This window comes from Pezoporus wallicus, unplaced genomic scaffold, assembly GCF_028554395.1.
Source record: "Pezoporus wallicus isolate ANWC-B61680 ecotype Strahan unplaced genomic scaffold, APGP_CSIRO_Pwel_v1 contig_7339, whole genome shotgun sequence".
Taxonomy (NCBI): domain Eukaryota; kingdom Metazoa; phylum Chordata; class Aves; order Psittaciformes; family Psittacidae; genus Pezoporus; species Pezoporus wallicus.
In genome coordinates this window covers 967,538-985,088 of record NW_026636333.1, presented here as the reverse complement: position 1 = coordinate 985,088, position 17,551 = coordinate 967,538, and the positions used below count along the sequence as shown (strand labels likewise).

Here is a 17,551-nt window from a genome sequence, read left to right as displayed (position 1 = left end):
ATCTCGTTGCCAAAGAAGTTAATCTCTTACTAGTGTGTGGATGGCCCAACGGAAACTTGTGTAGAAGGTCTGGGTGAGGCACGGTGTGATGTATATTGCCATGGAAACCCTGAGCTGTTTTCATCCATTGACATTTGCATCCTTTTTGGCACTTTCATAGACACAGTTTTCAGAGATCTCATTTTTCAATAGCTGAGTGGAATTGATCAGTAGATTCACTGTTATCACCATAACAAAACCTCTGAAGGTGGAGTTTCTGTGGGGGCTACAGCCGGGTTACAGTTATCTAGCACATTTAAGCTAAACTTCCGAGCAGGAATTATATCTGAAGAAGCCCTATACTTTTAAAGACATCAGGGCAGAGAAAGAGGAACTTGTCTCTTCCCAGACAGTCCTGATATTGATGCTGGGAACCAGAAACAAACCACTGAGCAATCTGTTTGACATCTCTAATATGCCTCTTCAATGCCCTAGCAAATCAAATGGAATCCCTACGGCTGGTGAACTGAAATATGCACAAGACTTGATTTTCTTTGTCTTTTAATTTATTAATAAAAAGTTAAAAAAATCACAAAGCTTCTGGCAATATTTATGAATTATGACTAATTTCTTCAACCTTTTTCTGGCATTTAGAAATAGCACTCAAGCAAATTAAGAAATAATTCAAATACAACTGTGTCTTAATTGTTTTTGTTACCTATGTGATACACTCCTTCCCCAAAAGGCCTGATTCTATTCTTGTTTGCCATGGAGTTAATGGAGCTGTTCCTGACTAATGTGCATTAACAGGAGAACCAGCCATACTATTTACAGGAAGATGAAAGGAGATTACTATAGTCAGCACTTCAAGCTTGAGCAGACCATTAAGTACTAGCAGCTCGCCCATGGAGCGCTCTCATTATCTCCTCTTCTCTGTCCAAAGCAGCTCCCCTTTGCCTGCAAAGGACTCTTCATCCTGACATCTGAGTGTCATCAAGCATAAGCAGATGTCCATGGGGAACCTGGCTTCACTCCTTCACAGTGGCTTTTCAAGCACCCCATGGATGGCTCTTGTGTCGGATGGCCTTGGGCTGTGTCCTGCAGAGGAGCAGAAAAGCCACCTATAACAAGAGGTAAAAAAGACTCACTCAAAACACAGGTAGCTGGAGATCAGTCTTTAGAAGTCACTTATGAGAGTATCCTGTTCAGCAAACACCAAGTGTTTGTTAGGCTCTAGTCTGAAGAGTTTCAGTCCTCTGAGGGGCCCATGCTGAGGGTGCCCAGTGTCTGGCAGCAAGTGGCTGCTAAATTGCTCAAGTGATTTTAATTCAAAGCCGATAAGTGAAAATTATGATTAATTATATATTCGCAGGAGTTATGATCAGTTTATGAATGATTCATGAAAGAAAAAAGGAAGGCTAAATAGACTATGAATATCATTTGCAAGCAATAATTCAGGCAACTTCATCCCCCAAAGCGAGGTCCTGCTTGTCTCATGTTTACCTAATGACAGCCTGCAGTGCAAGGAGTGGGTGCTGTGCTGTGAATAATCTGTTTCTGCACATCAACGCAGCAAAATACAGCTTTGCTGTGACAAAGGGAAGGTGCAATCTCCAAAGCTCTCCAAAAACAAAGGCCATTCTTTCAAAGGAATAGCTGTGCAAACTGGGCTCAGAGGGGTGAAGGCATATTGAGGGGAGAAGCTCAGCTCCGGATGTGGATGGACGTACTGGATGCAATTAGGAATGAAGATAGAGGAGCAGCTGGCCATGAATGCTGTCCTGGAGTCAAGGGACATGGAGTTGTCCCTACCTTGAGTCTGAATCTACCATGTTTTGCCCCTGAGGGAGTGTAGTTTACACCCTGATTTTACATTTCCCTTTCCAGCTTCTCACCAAATCTGGCATCCAATATCAACTGCCTTTGGAAACAGGATTTGAGACACCAGAGATGCTGCTCGTATATTAAGGCTAGGTTGGATGGGACGTGGAGCAACCTGCTCTAGTGGAACACATCCCTGCCCATGGCAGGGAGTTGGAACTGGATGCGCTTTAAGGTCCCTTCCAACCCCAACCAGTCTGGGATTTTATGATTTCTGATTATAATTCCTATCTATAGGAAGGCTCATGGCTCATCTGGTTGCAGTCCCTGGATTCAATGACAGTCCTGCGTTTTGGGTTTTTTTTCACTCCATCTTGGAACTAGGTTGATAAGGGAAGTGTGTGACTTTGCCCAGGGGTGCTCCATGAGTTCCTGGGCTCAGCTGCAATACAGTGGCAGTAGGCTGCTGGCTCCTCACTGCGTGTTTTCTCTATGGATTACATCTTCCCCTTGTTTTCTCCTCAGTGCCAAATGCCTGGGACCGGTACTAGCACTTCACCATTGCAACAGGAATAGCTGCATCCCTGTGGGCTAATAGAAGCACAATGGTCAACATGGTTTAGGATATATAATCAGTTTTGTAGGAAAAGGCAGAATCCTTCACAAGACCCAAGTGGCAAAATTGGAAAGGCCAGGTAAACTTCAGGGTAAAGAAGCCCCTCTCTAGGCCTGACATGGAGGGAGCAAACATCAAACAAAGCACAAGGTAGAGACTGTTGTTCAAAGGTAAACCAAACCATTTAATTCCATTAAAAATGTGAAACACTGACCAAGAAATCTCAGTGACCTCTTGTTCACATCCTTTTCTTGGCTTTACATTTGCTGCAGCTATGTAGAATATGCAGGACTAATTGCATCCCACAGAGGAAGACAAATAAGACATGTTCAGATAGCTGGTCTATTGAAAATGTATTATCTCAGGAGGGAACAGGGGGCACGTGGCTAACTGAGCCATTGGTGGTCTGAGCAACCAGACCATCAGCAGTTCCCCAGAAAAACCAGCCCAAAGTCCATTTCCCTTTGCAGCCTCACTCATGCTGCAGCTCTCACCCTTCTCTTTCTCTCAAAACCCACCATAACCCCAGGGTGAGCTTTCTGTAAGGTCCCCACTCATATTCACTGCGGCTGCTGTAAGGACATCCACCCCTTTCTCTCAGTATGTATAGTACTAAGGAGATTTCTTACCAGTCACATTGAGCTCTGACATCTCTTTAGGTGTACATGACAAGAGTCAGCCACTGGAAAAAGAAGAAAAGGTGCATTTAAATAGTGATGTTAAGCTAAGTATTCAAACATGTGTCTTGGTACCTCCAGGCTCTGAGTCAATGACTACAGTTCTTTTGTCCCGCACAGGATAGATAAGGGGTTTTAGAACTGCCTTTCCCCCTTATTACAATTCAGACCCAGACACACTTTCCGTATGTTGCTTTCCATGATAAATTATTGCAGCATCTGCAGCAGGAACAATTGCTGGGAGAGGCTGGCACCTGCGTGATTGCAAGTGGAAGGGATAGCAGGGTTTGGGAATGTGGTTATCCTACAGATCATAACACAGGTTCAGGGCTTCTGCTTGAGAAATGCTCAGCTTTTGGTGCAAACCAGATTTAATGAACTCTGGGACACTGAACTAAGCACGGAATGCAAACAGGAGCCAGCAAGATTGTAAAAGGATTTTGTGAAAGATCTTTTTAAACACTGTGCTGTCAAATAACAGTCCCCAGACTGATAAAATGCAGCACTCAGGCATATCACTGTGGAGCACAGCAGGATTTTTGCTTCAGACTAGCTGATAAAAAGCTTGATGGATCCCCATTCCGCTACCTATCCTTCAGGCTGCGCTTGCAAGACAAACAGCAGCAGCAAGCATTTATCTGCTATTTCCTTCTCAAAACCAAGACGTTTTGCAACTCAGAATTAACAGATGGGGCAGTAAGAAATGAGGGCATGGATTTCTTTTTGTCACTTCCTCAAAGTCACTTTGAGCAATGTCTCCAACAATGAGAGTCTGCGGCAGTAAGGGAAGACTCTGCTTCAGACATGGATGGCCACCACTGAGCTGTGCTCACCCTAGCGAGGCTGCATGACTGGGAAATACCTCCCACCCATGAAGCACATCCAGCCAGGCAACAACACTGTTGGTGTCAGAGGCAAACCCCCCAGTACCATACATCATGCATCATCTTTAACTAACATGCTCCATGGGCCCACTTTCAGACCTGGAGAGAAGGAAAGGAGCACTCTTACCTCTGTTGCCGTCATCAAAATCTGTGATCCGCCCTCTGCTAAGTTTTGAAATGCATCTACAGTTGGAACAAAGAAAATCTCACTTCATGAGGAGAAAACAAGAATGCAGTGCAGACATAAGGCTGTGGCAGCTGAGGAGCAGGGCTGCGATCCCTGTGCTGGGATGCTCTGCCTTGGTTAAGGGGTCCACCCACACTGCTCTGCCTCTGCACATCTCTGTGCTGGGTACCCCCTTTTTCTTGGCCCTGGGATCACAGGCTGGAGAGGCATCTCAATTGCAGGGCCACAATGCAAGATGAGTATAGGGATAGGGAGTGCTCAATGTGACTGCTTTCATCTCCTCCTGCAATTTGTTCCAATTGCACCTCCTGCCCGAAGACTGACAAGAGAACAGTGAACTAATGAAACACATCTTCCCACAGGGAAACTTTCTGTTGGTCCTTTCCCATCCTCCCTGGCAGTGAGTGATCACAGTGTGTTCTAAAGAAACCGATTCTCTTGAAGTCATTAGTATGCCTTGAGAGTTTTTTTCCAGGGAATATAAATGCAGATGCTGCTGTTACTCAGCTCCAGTTGGAAATTAACATTGCTGAAAGTTTTCTGACAGAACACTTTGCCATCAGGAAATATAAATCCATACAAATATTGATATTCTATGTGCACATTCATATTGCAATTGGTCTAGGAGAAACGTTTAAATCCAAGTGTTTGGATAAAGTCAAAACATAGAATTTTGAGTTCTGTTTATTTATTTTGAAATCACTTTTCTCCTAGAAACGCGCTGTTATAAACAGTAATAAAAACTTGGAACAAATTTCACCCTGTCTATCCTTGAATGACACGTTCCTCCAGGAGCCTTTTCCCCCACCCTGAATGGAAAAGGCATTGTAAGACCATGGATGTTTTGAAACCTGCCTGGCTTTAGACAGAAGTGCAAGGCTGTTGGGTGAGTGTAGCAACAGGGCATAGGGGTGCACTGCCCATTTGGCCCTTAGGAGACAACCAGAGCTACTAGCACGAGGAAGCACATCCAGCCTACAGTGCTTTGAAGAAAGCCATAGAACAAGGAAACCCCATGTTGCACCCAGCACCTTGGCAAGGTTGCATTTGCAGGGCTGGGCTTGCACCTAACAGTCTTCCTAGGAACAAATGACAGGGCTGAAGTTATCTCCTCTGGGTAGAGGTAAGTGCCCCTTTACTGCTTCATTAACTCCCATTAAATACAGTTTGCAAAGAAGCTGCTGCTTTTGCTTTGGGTCTTATCCCTGGCTGTCTTGAAAGGATAAGCAATGAGTTAATGGAACAGATTTTATCTTTTCTGCTGCATTCACACCATCATAAAGGTGAACTGCCTTTTATTTCCACGTGGCACTCCTATCCTCTCCTGTAGTGATCTTATTCACAGTGATTTGAAAAGTTTGAGAAATATATTCCCCATTAAACCCTCTGTCAAGTGATAACTGCAAGAGTTGAGGGCGTTTTATGATCCTCATTACAGACAGCAATGAAACTTTCAGAGAGTCCTTTCCACATGGATGTAAAGAAGTTGTCTTTATGCTGGCACATTAGTAAGTTGCAAGAGGACCTTTTTGAAGAGAAAAAAAAACAACCATGGAGGTAATTTAGGCACAAAAAATTTCATCTACAGCAAAAGACATGTAAAATCACAGGGAAATTTCTGTTTACAAGTTATCTTTCTTTTAATGAAAGCATTAACATCAGGACACAGTCTGGCTTTATGAGCTGCACTCCCTTGAAATGGGGTTTTAGGCAGTGTCATCTGGGCGGATCCACTGACCACTACTGGCCCATCAAACATCAGTGGTAAAAACACATGGGAAATAATGAACACTCATTTCCATGCGCTGTCGAAACCCAGCTTGTTCCAAAGATGAACTAAATTGCTGCAGCAATGTTCTAGCACGTGGGTCACAACTGCTGGGTTTGTTTAACTACCAGCATTTCCAGTCAAAATGCTTATTATTAGAGTAGTAAAAATTATGCTTTCCTAAAAGAGAATTCCATTTACTTTCAGGCAAAGGCTTATTTACAGACATTCCCTCCTTGCAACTGCCAGACAATGGCTGCACACAACACAGGCATGGGGGGGTTATCCACTGAGAAGGACCTCAGACCTCCTCCTTGCCAAAATCTGAGAGAACTTTACATAAGTTGGTGAAGAAAACATCTCTCCAACTAAAAGGGGAAAAAAGTATGTAAAAGCACCTCCTTTGCTGTGATTTAGACTTCTCTGATTTTTAACCACAAAAAGCCTTCCATCTGAGATGTGCTGCCTTGTTCCTCTCCACTGGGCATGAATGCATGCACTCTCGCCTCAGTGGTACCAGCATCGCTCCACATCATCCCGCAGAGAGCTCTGCTGTGGACCAGGACGCTCAAGCTTGTGTGGAAGAGCACCAGCACAAGGACACGGGTTGGTTTCAGAAAATAAATCTTAGTGCACAGGGGCTCTAAGGACAGGCCTGCAGAGGCCAGGTTAATTCACACAGCAAAAATGGATTGGCAGCTGAAGCAGCTCTGGGTATACATTAACATCACAGGGCAGCGTGGTGCTGCTGCAGCCCACAGGCAGTCTGATGAACTCTGATGGGAAACTGGGGGGTAACTTTCCTTCTGGCTCTTTTCAGTGAGAGCATCACTGTATTCCCAGCTGCTTTCTCCCAGCACTAAACCACTCTCTACCAGCCAGCTGCTCCTGTGGGAAGGAGGCAAATCTGGCTTCTGGCAAACAGGCTGCTCAAAGGGCTGCCTGGACCGTGCCTGGCCTTTGGGGGCAGGTTTGCTATTTCCAAGCTATGTGTTGGACACGCATTTTCACATCCAGCACTGTGTCCCTTGCCTCCTGCCTCTGCTCTCAGTGTGCCGTTGCAAGCTCCCCCGCTGCCACAGCCCCTGCCCTATCCCAAGCCCCAGCGCTGAGACTCACAGGTCATGGTTTCAAGGCGCAGCATGCAGCACACGAAGTCAGAGAAGCCGATTCTCCTGGCAGCATCGCCGTACCGCAAGGTCATCAGGCGCAGGAGCTGATCATCAGCAGCCAGACCTGTGGAGGGAAGAGGAATGACAGCACTGTGAGATGATGGACCAGCTCTGATGGCCTTGGGCACCCTGCAGATAAACTGGGCCCTCCATCAGACCCCACCTTGTCATGTTAGGTCTCTGCATCCCTGGAAACAGCAGTTTGCCTTTCCCCAGGTTTGTGCAAAGGAGTTGGGGTACAGTGATGGCAAATCAGAGTTCTTCCAGTGATTAGAACTGTGGCTTCAGTCAGCAAGCAGGAAACACTGAGCTAAATAATCTAGTGTTACCTTGCTTTGACTTTTTAGCTTTTATTTTCTATAAGAAAGGGTGATATTCTTTGGCTTATAACTGTTAAAGTCTGGCGTAGCATTTACAATACCACTGCTGCTTTCTGCTAAACAGGGAGATGCTACATACTCGTGCTACTATGCGGTGCAGCATGCCTGGGATTCTTAATTTTTACATTTTCTCTTCTATTAGGAAATGGTGAAGGGTGCATTTCCTTTTTATTAGCTGATTATTCAGAATTTGTGTCACAGTCTGTTTGGATGGAAATTGGTATTCAATTGAATGAACAAAGATTGCCTTTTAGAACGATTCTTTTATTAGGTAAATAAAACTACTGTAAATGTGCTGGCTATATAAAAGGAACGATTTAAATGTATTTTGCACTAAAAGCTGATTTGCTAAACAAAAGAGAAATTTTCTGCAGAGAGCTGGACCGATAGCTTTGGTTTAATGCGTTCTCCGAGACTTCAGACAAGTCTCATTTGTCCCTGGTTTTCAGTGGCTCAGCTAGACAAGAAGTAGCTTTCCTCATTTTTCAACCAGCTCTAAACTTTGAAGTTTTAAATGCACTCCTTATGGAGTTAAATCAGTTAAACAAGCAGAAAAGAAGGACGTTGTTTCTCCACATCTACGTAGGGGGAGATACACCCATGGAGGTGGGTTAGTACGTCAACCAAATCTGGTTGCATGAGCCTAGCTGGAGAAGGTCTCCAGCAGGAAGCAGACACACAATGTTGGATATTTAAATAAATAAAATACATTTGGGCTTAAGCCACATTCCAAGTAAGAGAACCCTGATTTTAATTTTTTTTTCCCCTAGGAGATAAATCCAGTAATTAAAAATCTAATTAATGACATTTCTTCTTTGATGCTGGTTTTAAACTGCTGCCAAGAGCCACTGTAGTAGTGAGCAGTGAGTTCTATCTATCTCAGTTTTAACCTTTGGGAGGCAGTGGGAATTCAACCGAGCTCCCTCTGGAGAGCAGATTCCAGCAAGCATTTCCGTGCTGCTTACAAGATGTTGTAACAATGTCTTACACTAGTAAAACACCAACAATTTGGCACGGGCAGTGGGATATGCTCTGAAAACTGCTCACCTGGCAATGTCTCTCAATTACCTTCATCAGCAAGACCGAGGTGTCAGTCCTCTCTGTTCCCAAGATGGTTCAGTTATGTGTTATTGCTTGCTTGTGAGGTTACTCCCCACACCTTTTGCCTCCTGGATTCCTTACTCTGGTTTTAGTCAGACTTTAAAACACAGACCTTAAAACACATGTTTCCCTTTCTGTTTTTATTATTACTATTCTGATGCATTTAATATTGCCAATGGGCTGTTTCTAAATACATGTCAGTGCAGCACTGCTGTTAATGCAGCAAGACTGCTTTATCCTGCCAGAAAACCCGACCCATCATTGTTAAGCTCTGAAGCATTAGGACAACAGTGACAATTAGGCACACTCCTCATTGCTCTGCTAGGGAAAGCACTGAGCACATCGGGGACAGCTGGCTAGAAGCTGTATTTAAATACATTAGTGACAATCCCAGAGGTAGCACCACACACTTTCTGGGGCTGTCCACTCCTTCCTGCTTACAAGCCAGGGCTGGGGTCATCCTAGTGCAAAGCCAGATCCAAATGCAGCTGTCTGGCTGAGAAGGTGGCAAGAATAAGCTTTAATTTTCTTTTTTCCCCTACTTAGAACCGCTTATAGCCTGACATGTATTGAGTTTGTCATTTAGCAGTGCCTTTTTATCCCTTCAAATACAGCTTTGGTTGCCAGGACTCCTCAATGTACAATTTTCCTCCCAGTTTTACACTTTAGCACCTTTCTCACAGAATGGACCTGGCAGCTTCTCCTCTGACATTTGGCACATCAGTGCTGTGCTCCTCGGGGGCAGAAGATGCTAAAGCTCTTCAACCTCTCAGCAGCAAAAAAAGTTACATATACGTACCCTGCGCTGATGGCTTCTATGGATAGCAATTCTGCACTGGGTTCTTCCTGGGGACAGCACCCCGCTCCAAGCTCCAGGAAGCCAAATGGGAGCTTCTCTACTGTACAGTTATTAGAGGACTGGTGGCTCAGAGCTGTATTTCACACAGTCTCTGAAGAGATGACCCAGCTAAAACGTTTTGCTCATATACTTCACTTGAATCCTGTGTTCAGCTTTGGGACCCACACAAGAAACCCATTGAGGTGCTGGAGCAGGGCCAGAGAAAGGCAACGGAGCTGGTGCAGGGCCTGGAGCACAAGTGTGATGGGGAACGGCTGAGGGACCTGGGGGGGGTTAGTCTGGAGAAGAAAAGGATCAGGAGGGAGATGATCACTCTACAACTGCCTGACAGGAGGATGGAGCCAGGAGGGGGCTGGTCTCTGCTCCCAAGGAACAAGGGACGGGACAAGAGGAAACAGCCTCAAGCTGCACCAGGGGAGGTTTAGACAGATATTAAGAAGAATTCCTTCCCCAAAGGGTGCTCAGGCATTGGAACAGGCTGCGCAGGGCAGTGCTGGAGTCACCATCCCAGGAAGTGTTCCCAAACCATGTAGACGAGGCCCCCAGTGACATGGGTTAGTGGTGGCCTTGGCAGTGCTGGGGAACAGTTGGACTGGATGACGTTAAAGGTCTTTACCAACCTGGTTGATTCTGTGATTGTGTTTGGAGCGCTCCCATGCAGTCACTGCAAGTTTCAGCATTCACATAGCCAACAGAGGTCAGTGCAAACTAAATAACTGCCTGTCACTGTGGCTTTCCCTTACAGACTTAAGTCACTGCCGTGGAGAGAAACGGCAGGAACTGGGGCAAGTGCCGAGCATCGACTCTTCCTTGCTCCTTTCTTCTGCTGGATGTTCTGTCTGTGGCCTAGAGAGACTATAGATAAGCTGTCTGCAGGCTCTGGTCAGTGCTGTGCTTCTCTGCATCCCTGCTGCCTCACCAGCTGCATTGCTAAGGGTTTCTCCCTGAAAAGAGTTTCACTGCCCTACAACAATGCAACTCTAGAGCAGAGCTGCAATTCAACTGGCACCTCTGTGCAATCCAAACCACTTTCTTCCTGAAGCTCTTTTTTCTTTCCTTGCTCTTTTTCACCCTTTCCCTCACTGCAACAGGGACAAGAAAGGGAGTTGCTCAGCACCTATGGACATACCTGCTGCCTGTACTGCACTCTTCAGTTCAGATATATCCAGAAATCCAGACTGATTTCTGTCTTCCCTGCTGAAGATAGCCTAAAAAAATCCAGAAAAGGGCATATTTCAAGCCCGTATCAACATCCCCCAAATTTACAACTGCACTCAATTACACAGAATGCTTTCTCCCCTTAATAAATAGGCTGCAAGGAAGTTCAACAGGTGAGATGGGGTGACGACCACAAGGGAGACCCATTTCCAGAAGGCTCAGATGGTATGTTACTGTGCAAGAAATCCCACAGTTTTGGGTGTGTGGAAGCCTTTTTGCTGACTCCCCTGCTTAATGTGTGCAGGCAGCAATGGAAATACACTTTGACTGACAAAAAGACGTTGTCTGTAACACATCAAATAAACCAGGAGTCCCTGGGTCCCGGAATGGTGTGGGGTCATTTTTCCCAACACAGCATTGAAACCCCATAAGCCACACTTGAGGCTCTGTCAGGGGGAAAAGCACCATTGCTAGAAAGGGAACTGGCACCCCATGTCCTAGGTGGTCTAAGGCCATCTCAGGAGGCATGAAACAAAGCAGAGCCCACCCAACCCTGATCAACCCTAGAAAGCAAACTAGCATCCTCACTGCTTCTAGACCTAATGCCTATCCCGGAGCAGACATTTCTCCCAAACTTTCATCGGATCCCACAGGTTTCCACTACAAACTGCAGCAATGAGGAAATGACATTTTTCAGATTACTCCGTTCAAGAACTCATTTCAGCTTGGAAAGCCTTTAAAAACATTGCCGGTGGTGGCACAAAGCTTTCAATCAAACTCTGAGCCTAATTGGTCTTCCTACCTTTTCCCACTTTTCCCTCAATGTTCCCTGCAATAGAAAAGCTTCGGCTGCTCGTTTGGAGCACTTTACACACACCACTGCTTCCTAAGCCCTAAACCTTTGAACGAGAACAAATCTGACCCCCTAAGCAAGCAACATTTTTCCCCCCACTGCTTTGATCTCACCAAGCATCTGCGCCCTGCTGATGAAAAGCCCAGGAGTGCAGTATGAGCAAAGAGAGCAGCCCCCATGTACCGTGTACTTAGTGAGACTTCGCCAGAGGCTCCCGAACTCCTGCAGTGTGAGTCGGCCGTTCGAGTTGAGCTGTGCATTTAGTTAAGTATTGAGCAGTTAATGAGAGCTAGACCTGGCTGTCTTTGTTCCCAAGGATGCTGCCTTCACATAAAGACAGACAAAAGGTGCAGTCTCTTCTGTCTGTCACTTTATGTTGAGAAAGCCAAGAGCTTTTCTGCTCTTAGTCATGCTCAGAGTTAAATTCACCTGCTTGGCACAATGTACAGCTGCTCACACCTGTGCTCACAAGCAACAAAAGGTTTCTATTTATACAGCACCTTTAACCACAAGGGAACCTACAGTGATCACTTCAGTTGACATTTAGCCACTGAGCACAGAGGTCCATGTGGATGAACAAGACCCCGTGCTCGAGGCAATGTGTGCATGTTGCCTTGCCTCTGTACGCGAAGCAGCATAGTATTAGCTCCAGGTGGATCCTCCTGGAGGAACAGGGACTGAAGGAGCCAAGAGCACAATGAGCCGATTCCGATTGCTGTTGTCAAGAAGGCACCAGCAGCCTTTGAGCCATGCATATACCACATGTGAGGAAACACTTCCCCACCATGAGCTGCAGGAGCCCAGGGTGCCAGTAGACATCCCTTGGGGGTGCTTGAAGGACTATGTCAGTGGACCTGCTCCCCTCCACACACCATCTAGGAGTCCTGGGCAGATGTGCGCCTCACCTAATGCAGCTGGGATGGTGAAAGGTCCCTGAAAGCAAAACTCATCACCAGTGAAATATAAGCAGATAAGTGCCACTGCTATAAAACCAGAGTGAGCAAAGCTGATCCTGTCTTTGCAGGTCGGGATAGGTCACACTGTACATGGGTAATATGCTGCCCAGAGAATGAAAATCCATCTTGAATTAAAGCAGAGCAGTAGCTTTGTCAGTTCTTTGCATCTGCCATGCATTCACAGTGCCCACTTAACCCAGGAGGGGCTCTGGAAAAGGGGGAAAAGTCTCTTTCACTGGCTAGATGCAGAAAGCTGTAAATAGAGAGGGACCTCTAGTCATTTTTATTCATTCCATGGCAGTTGGCAAAGGTCTGAATGTGTCTCAAAGTTATTTCAAGAGACAATGAGCAAGCAAGAGGGAAGAATTCATGTGTTCATCAAGGAGCTCTCTTGCTCTACAATGGCCAGCAGAGTATTTCCAGTTGCTGTGGTTTTGGCTGGGATAGAGTCAATTTTCTTATGAGTAACTCGTACAGTGCTGTTTTGGACTTAGTGTGACAATATTGATAATACCCTGATCTTCTAGCTGTTGCTAAGTAGTGCTTACCCTAAATCAAGGGCTTTTCAGTCTCATGCTCTGCCACTGAGGAGGGGCACAAGCAGCCAGGAGAGAGCACAGCACAACCAGTACAGCTGACCTGAACTAGCCCAAGGGATATTCCATACCATAGTGCATCATGCTCAGTATAGAGACTGAGGGTGCTGGCTAGGAGCCATTGATATCTGTTCAGGGATGGGCTGATGACTGGTCAGCATGTGGTGAGCAATTATATTGTGAATCACTTGCATTTGCTGAATTTTATTCCTCCTTTCTTTCCTATTATTATTATTATTATTATTATATTTCACCTCATTTCAATTATTAAACTATTCCTTCACAGGTTTTACCTCCTTCCAGTTCTCCTCCCCATCCCACCTAGGGCAAGATGGGAGCACATAGTGAGAGAGTGGCTGCATAGTGTTTAGTCACCAGCTGGCCTTAAACCATAACACCAGTGTTGTCTTGTTAATGATAACAAAACTGTGTGATCTATCTAAATGGGGAAGATACACTGGAAAAGATGAATGGCCTGCCAAAAGATGATTTGGCAGTGACAGTGCTTCTCCTCCTAACACCAGCCCTGCTGGCAGTGATAGCAGCCTGCTCAAGCTACCATCCCAAGCCACTGTGGTTGCAACCATGAGGGAAGAGCTGAGCTATGCCTGAGCTCTGTGCTGTCTCCTCACCTCAGGCTCTGCACCCAGTGGTGAAGCTTAGCTGAGCCAGGGGAAAATGAGAGCAAAGATTTAGCTGGTAGCAGAAGGTTGACCCTCACCTTTAGGAGACACACCAAAGCCATGGCAAAGTCCTGCATAGACCCTGGGGCAGTTATTTATTGAGGACCGTGTCTAATATTTACTTGCAGGTTCTCACACTGGGATGCTCAGCTCAGCCATAACTCAAGGCAAGGATGGGCAGCACTAGGGAAGTTTATTGCTTCTGCAGAAAGGATACATCCATCAGAGCTAAAATGCCTCTGCATGAATCGAAGCTGAATCTTCCTCCCAGGCTGGTCATTTCATCTGTAAGGATTGACAAAACAGAGGAATTAGAGAGAGCAAGGAGAGTGGCAGAGGCATCAGCTCACCATTTGGAGGGAAAGAGGACACCAAGCTGAAAGCTCACATAGCTAAAAAGCCCCAGACCTGGCTCAAACAGCAACCATGGCTATGTGCCAGGCTGAGGTCTATGGAGGGAGCTGGACATTCCTCAGATACCTCTACTGCTCCCTTCCCTAAGGACAAGTGCCCTCTTTGGGCTCACAGGAAGCTAACTGCACATTCTCTGCCTACCTTTCTGCCCTAATGGTTACCCTTCCCTCTTTAAATAAGAATAGGGAAAATGACAGTGACAAGAAAAGCCATTTGTGCAGAATTATCAACTCCTAAGAGCGCTTTGAACCTTGTGCTTGACTCAGTAGGTTTGAGCCCTCCAGCTGTGCTTGTCTCATGCTATTTTCCAGGTGGACAGATGAGGAAGGCTGGGATATGCTGGAAGCCAGCTTGAGGCCTCTGCAGAGGAGCGATGCAGGCTGGGTCTGAACTGGGAGAAACTGGCTGACAGTGAGGGGAGTGGAAGGCACAGCTCCCTGGGGCACTCACTGGTGCAGCCCAGCCAGGGAATGAGTTCCAGCTGCAATTGGTGGGGCACAGAGCAGGAAGGGATGCTCATGGAAACTGCAGGGACTTCCAGAAGGACAGCAGGGGGTGGGATAGGTCTGCAAAGCAGAAGGAACCTTGGTGGAGGCAATTCTCATTCTTCAGGATCCAAGAGTGCAGTAAGCCACACTGAGGGCTTTTCAGGTGCATCAGGACACCATTAAATCCTCTAATTTACACTAGACTAAGGATAGGGAAGCACCAAAGGCATTAGCTGGGGTTTAAGAGCATCAGGATCACCTTGCAGGATCACTTCATTAAGGAGTTCTTGCAGCTGCGAGGCATCGATTTCTGAGCCCTAAAGTAGAATAAATGCAAACAGAGGTCTGTGAGCATAGAGTCTTGCCCTGAGTCACTTTAGCCCAAAACTTCTTTACTCATGCACTGTGGGCACCAAGAAGGACCTCTGCTTATATCAGAGGAGCAGCAGCACCTTCTCGGGGGCGTAATAGCTCTCCACACTGCTGGGCCACTCTTTGTCCTTCCTCACAAGAGTCTGCAGGGCAGTTACAGGCATTCCCATCACCACAGGGCATTTTCAGCAGCGAGGGAAAGTGAACACTTGCTGATTTCATCAGCCCCTAGCTGGGGAGTTATCACAGAATCATGGAACAGTTTGGGTTAGAAGGGACCTTAAAGCTCATCCAGTTCCAACCCCCTGCCATGGGCAGGGACACCTTCTACTAGACCAGGCTGCTGATGGGCAGGCTCAGTGGACTGGGATGGAGAAGCAGACTGAGAGCTTCCCTCTGAGCTACCCATTGGGGAACCTTTGTACCTCCCACCTTATACACCGCTGGGGCACTCAGCAAGGTGTTCGTTTTCACCTTCATGCATTGATACAACTATTAACTGCAGGAGGTCCACCGTGCAAAGACTTTCAGCAGCGATGGTCTTTTTCCTCTTCACTAAGTCAAGGAGTTCTTTATAACTGTTTATTAAACCATTAAAAGCATCTCCTGTGAACACAGAGTTTGGCTCTGAAAGAGCAGGAATCAATTACTCAAACACTGTCTGACTGGTTTCCAAATGCCATGAAGGCAAATGGAAAACGATGCTGATGGGGGGGGGGGGGGGGGGAAACACCCAAGGCTTTCTAATTGCTTTCAGTAAATAAACAAACCAAAGCCAAAAAAGTACACAGGCAAGCCCATCACCAGCACAACCACAGATCTCCAATCCTCCACTGATAGATGGGGCTATCCAGCCTATCCCAGCTGAATGTCTCATTTTTCTGGGGTTTTTGGCAGGCCAATCAATCTGTTTTCAAGGTATTCGCTTGAGGATGGAGCTATATTTCCCCCAAAAAACACTTTTCTAAATGGATTCGTACCAACATCATAGATCAGTTTTTCTTTTTGCAACTCCACATCCTTATTAATTTTTATTTTTCAGCAAGATATTATAGGTAGGATACCTGCTTAGCGTATCGTAGGAAGATAGGCTTATAGGAACTGTCCTGGTTTTGTCTTGGTAGATCCTGGATCCAAGATAAAGCACACAGATAAACAGTTCAGTTCCAAACCATCTGGAAGCAGGAGTCTGCAGATCCAATCAGCACTTCAGAGAGGGCAGGGAATGCGAAGTACAGGCTACAGTTTTAACACCCCAAAAGTAAAGTGGACTGGGAATGAGGAACAGCTACTGCAATGAAAGATGCATAGTTTGGATGTTATCACTTAGTACAACCAGGAAGGAGCAGCTCAGGGCCTGAGGAAGAGAACAGAATACATCCAGGGTGGAATTCAGCAAGTCAAACATGAGAATAGATGTACAAAGCCTAATCCTTATTGGTAACCCTCAGTTGAAAACATTAGCTTTTAGGTGTGCAAAGATTCATGTGAACCGAGAAAAACAGAGCAGGAGTTGACTTCTGTTTTCTCTTGTACTTTCTAAACCCCAAGCAGGCTTGACTGTACCTGAGCAATTGCAATTCAATGATGAAGTCATTTTTTCCAGCCCTCTGGTGAGAATCCACCAGGCACTAAGGGGAACAATCCTTGACATTATGAAGTTTCCCTCAAAAATCTAAGCCTAAATCCCAATGCCTTCATCTGTGTGCTAGATAATTCACACCAGTGAAGCCCAGACCCCTGAACAGAGCAAAAAGCGCTGGTACCATAACTCATCAAAGTCAAAACTCTGGCTAACGACAACAGCTGAGTAAACCGACAGCTTGTCAGTGAAAAGAGATAATAAGCCACCATTTACACTACACCTCTAATGGAGCTTAATTGCAGGCTGGAAAATGAATCACAAGGAAAGGGCTCTGTTTTCTGTTCTCCTGAAGCAGTTTTACACCTTTGGCTTCAAAGACCTGCACTGAGTTTGCACTGCTATAAATAACAGCCTCTCAGCAGCAGGGTTTTGTAAGCAGCTGATGAGGCAGCAGCATCTGGACTAGCTCTGGCAGTATGCACAGTTCACTGTGAGGAGGTCCAGATGGTAGCTGGGCTAGAGAGGCTGTAATGTGGGTCGAACTAGAGGTGTAACCACGTTTTAAGTGTAATCTCCCTTATATCCTTGAAGATATCCTGATGAAAATTAGAAGAGATCTTCTTTGGGCCTCACCCCTATGGACTCCTGTGCTTGATATGGTGCAAGCACTTAAATGAAGCTATTCATTTAGGCATATAGGACCCTCTTGTGGTCTTATCTATGAGCTACCCCCTATGGGGAAGTCATGTGTGACCCTGCTGTCAGGTGTGAAGTCTTTTTAAAAGAGGTCAGACTCAAGCTGTGACTTTCTCATCAGTTTCCCCCTCTCTCCTCCTTAGAGATGTACTCATTTACAGACATTGCAAGAGTTTACTACCTCTGAAGTGCTCTCCCCCTGCTATATTTGGTTGGTCAAAGTATTTAATGTGGCAAAATGGAAAGGACAGACAGACAAGCTGACAGAGGGACTGTATAAGATTTGTTTCCTTAAAACAATCAAGC

The 17,551-nt window shown here is 45.9% G+C and overlaps 1 protein-coding gene across 2 annotated transcripts in view; it reads right to left on the bottom strand.

Moving 5' to 3' along the window:
• Nucleotides 1–543: 543 nt before the first annotated feature.
• CAPN13 (calpain 13) overlaps nucleotides 544–17,551 on the bottom strand; it is a 47,354-nt gene continuing 30,346 nt past the window's right edge. For both annotated transcript variants that reach the window (XM_057400053.1, XM_057400052.1), the window contains exons 14-22: nucleotides 16,029–16,091; nucleotides 14,852–14,909; nucleotides 13,908–13,975; nucleotides 11,639–11,707; nucleotides 10,574–10,652; nucleotides 7,052–7,168; nucleotides 4,105–4,160; nucleotides 3,046–3,098; nucleotides 544–1,100 (exon numbers count right to left, since the gene is read on the bottom strand). In XM_057400053.1, coding sequence (XP_057256036.1) covers nucleotides 3,072–3,098; nucleotides 4,105–4,160; nucleotides 7,052–7,168; nucleotides 10,574–10,652; nucleotides 11,639–11,707; nucleotides 13,908–13,975; nucleotides 14,852–14,909; nucleotides 16,029–16,091 — 537 coding nt within the window. In that variant the 3' untranslated portion in view covers nucleotides 544–1,100; nucleotides 3,046–3,071. The remainder of the gene's footprint in view (nucleotides 1,101–3,045; nucleotides 3,099–4,104; nucleotides 4,161–7,051; nucleotides 7,169–10,573; nucleotides 10,653–11,638; nucleotides 11,708–13,907; nucleotides 13,976–14,851; nucleotides 14,910–16,028; nucleotides 16,092–17,551) is intronic.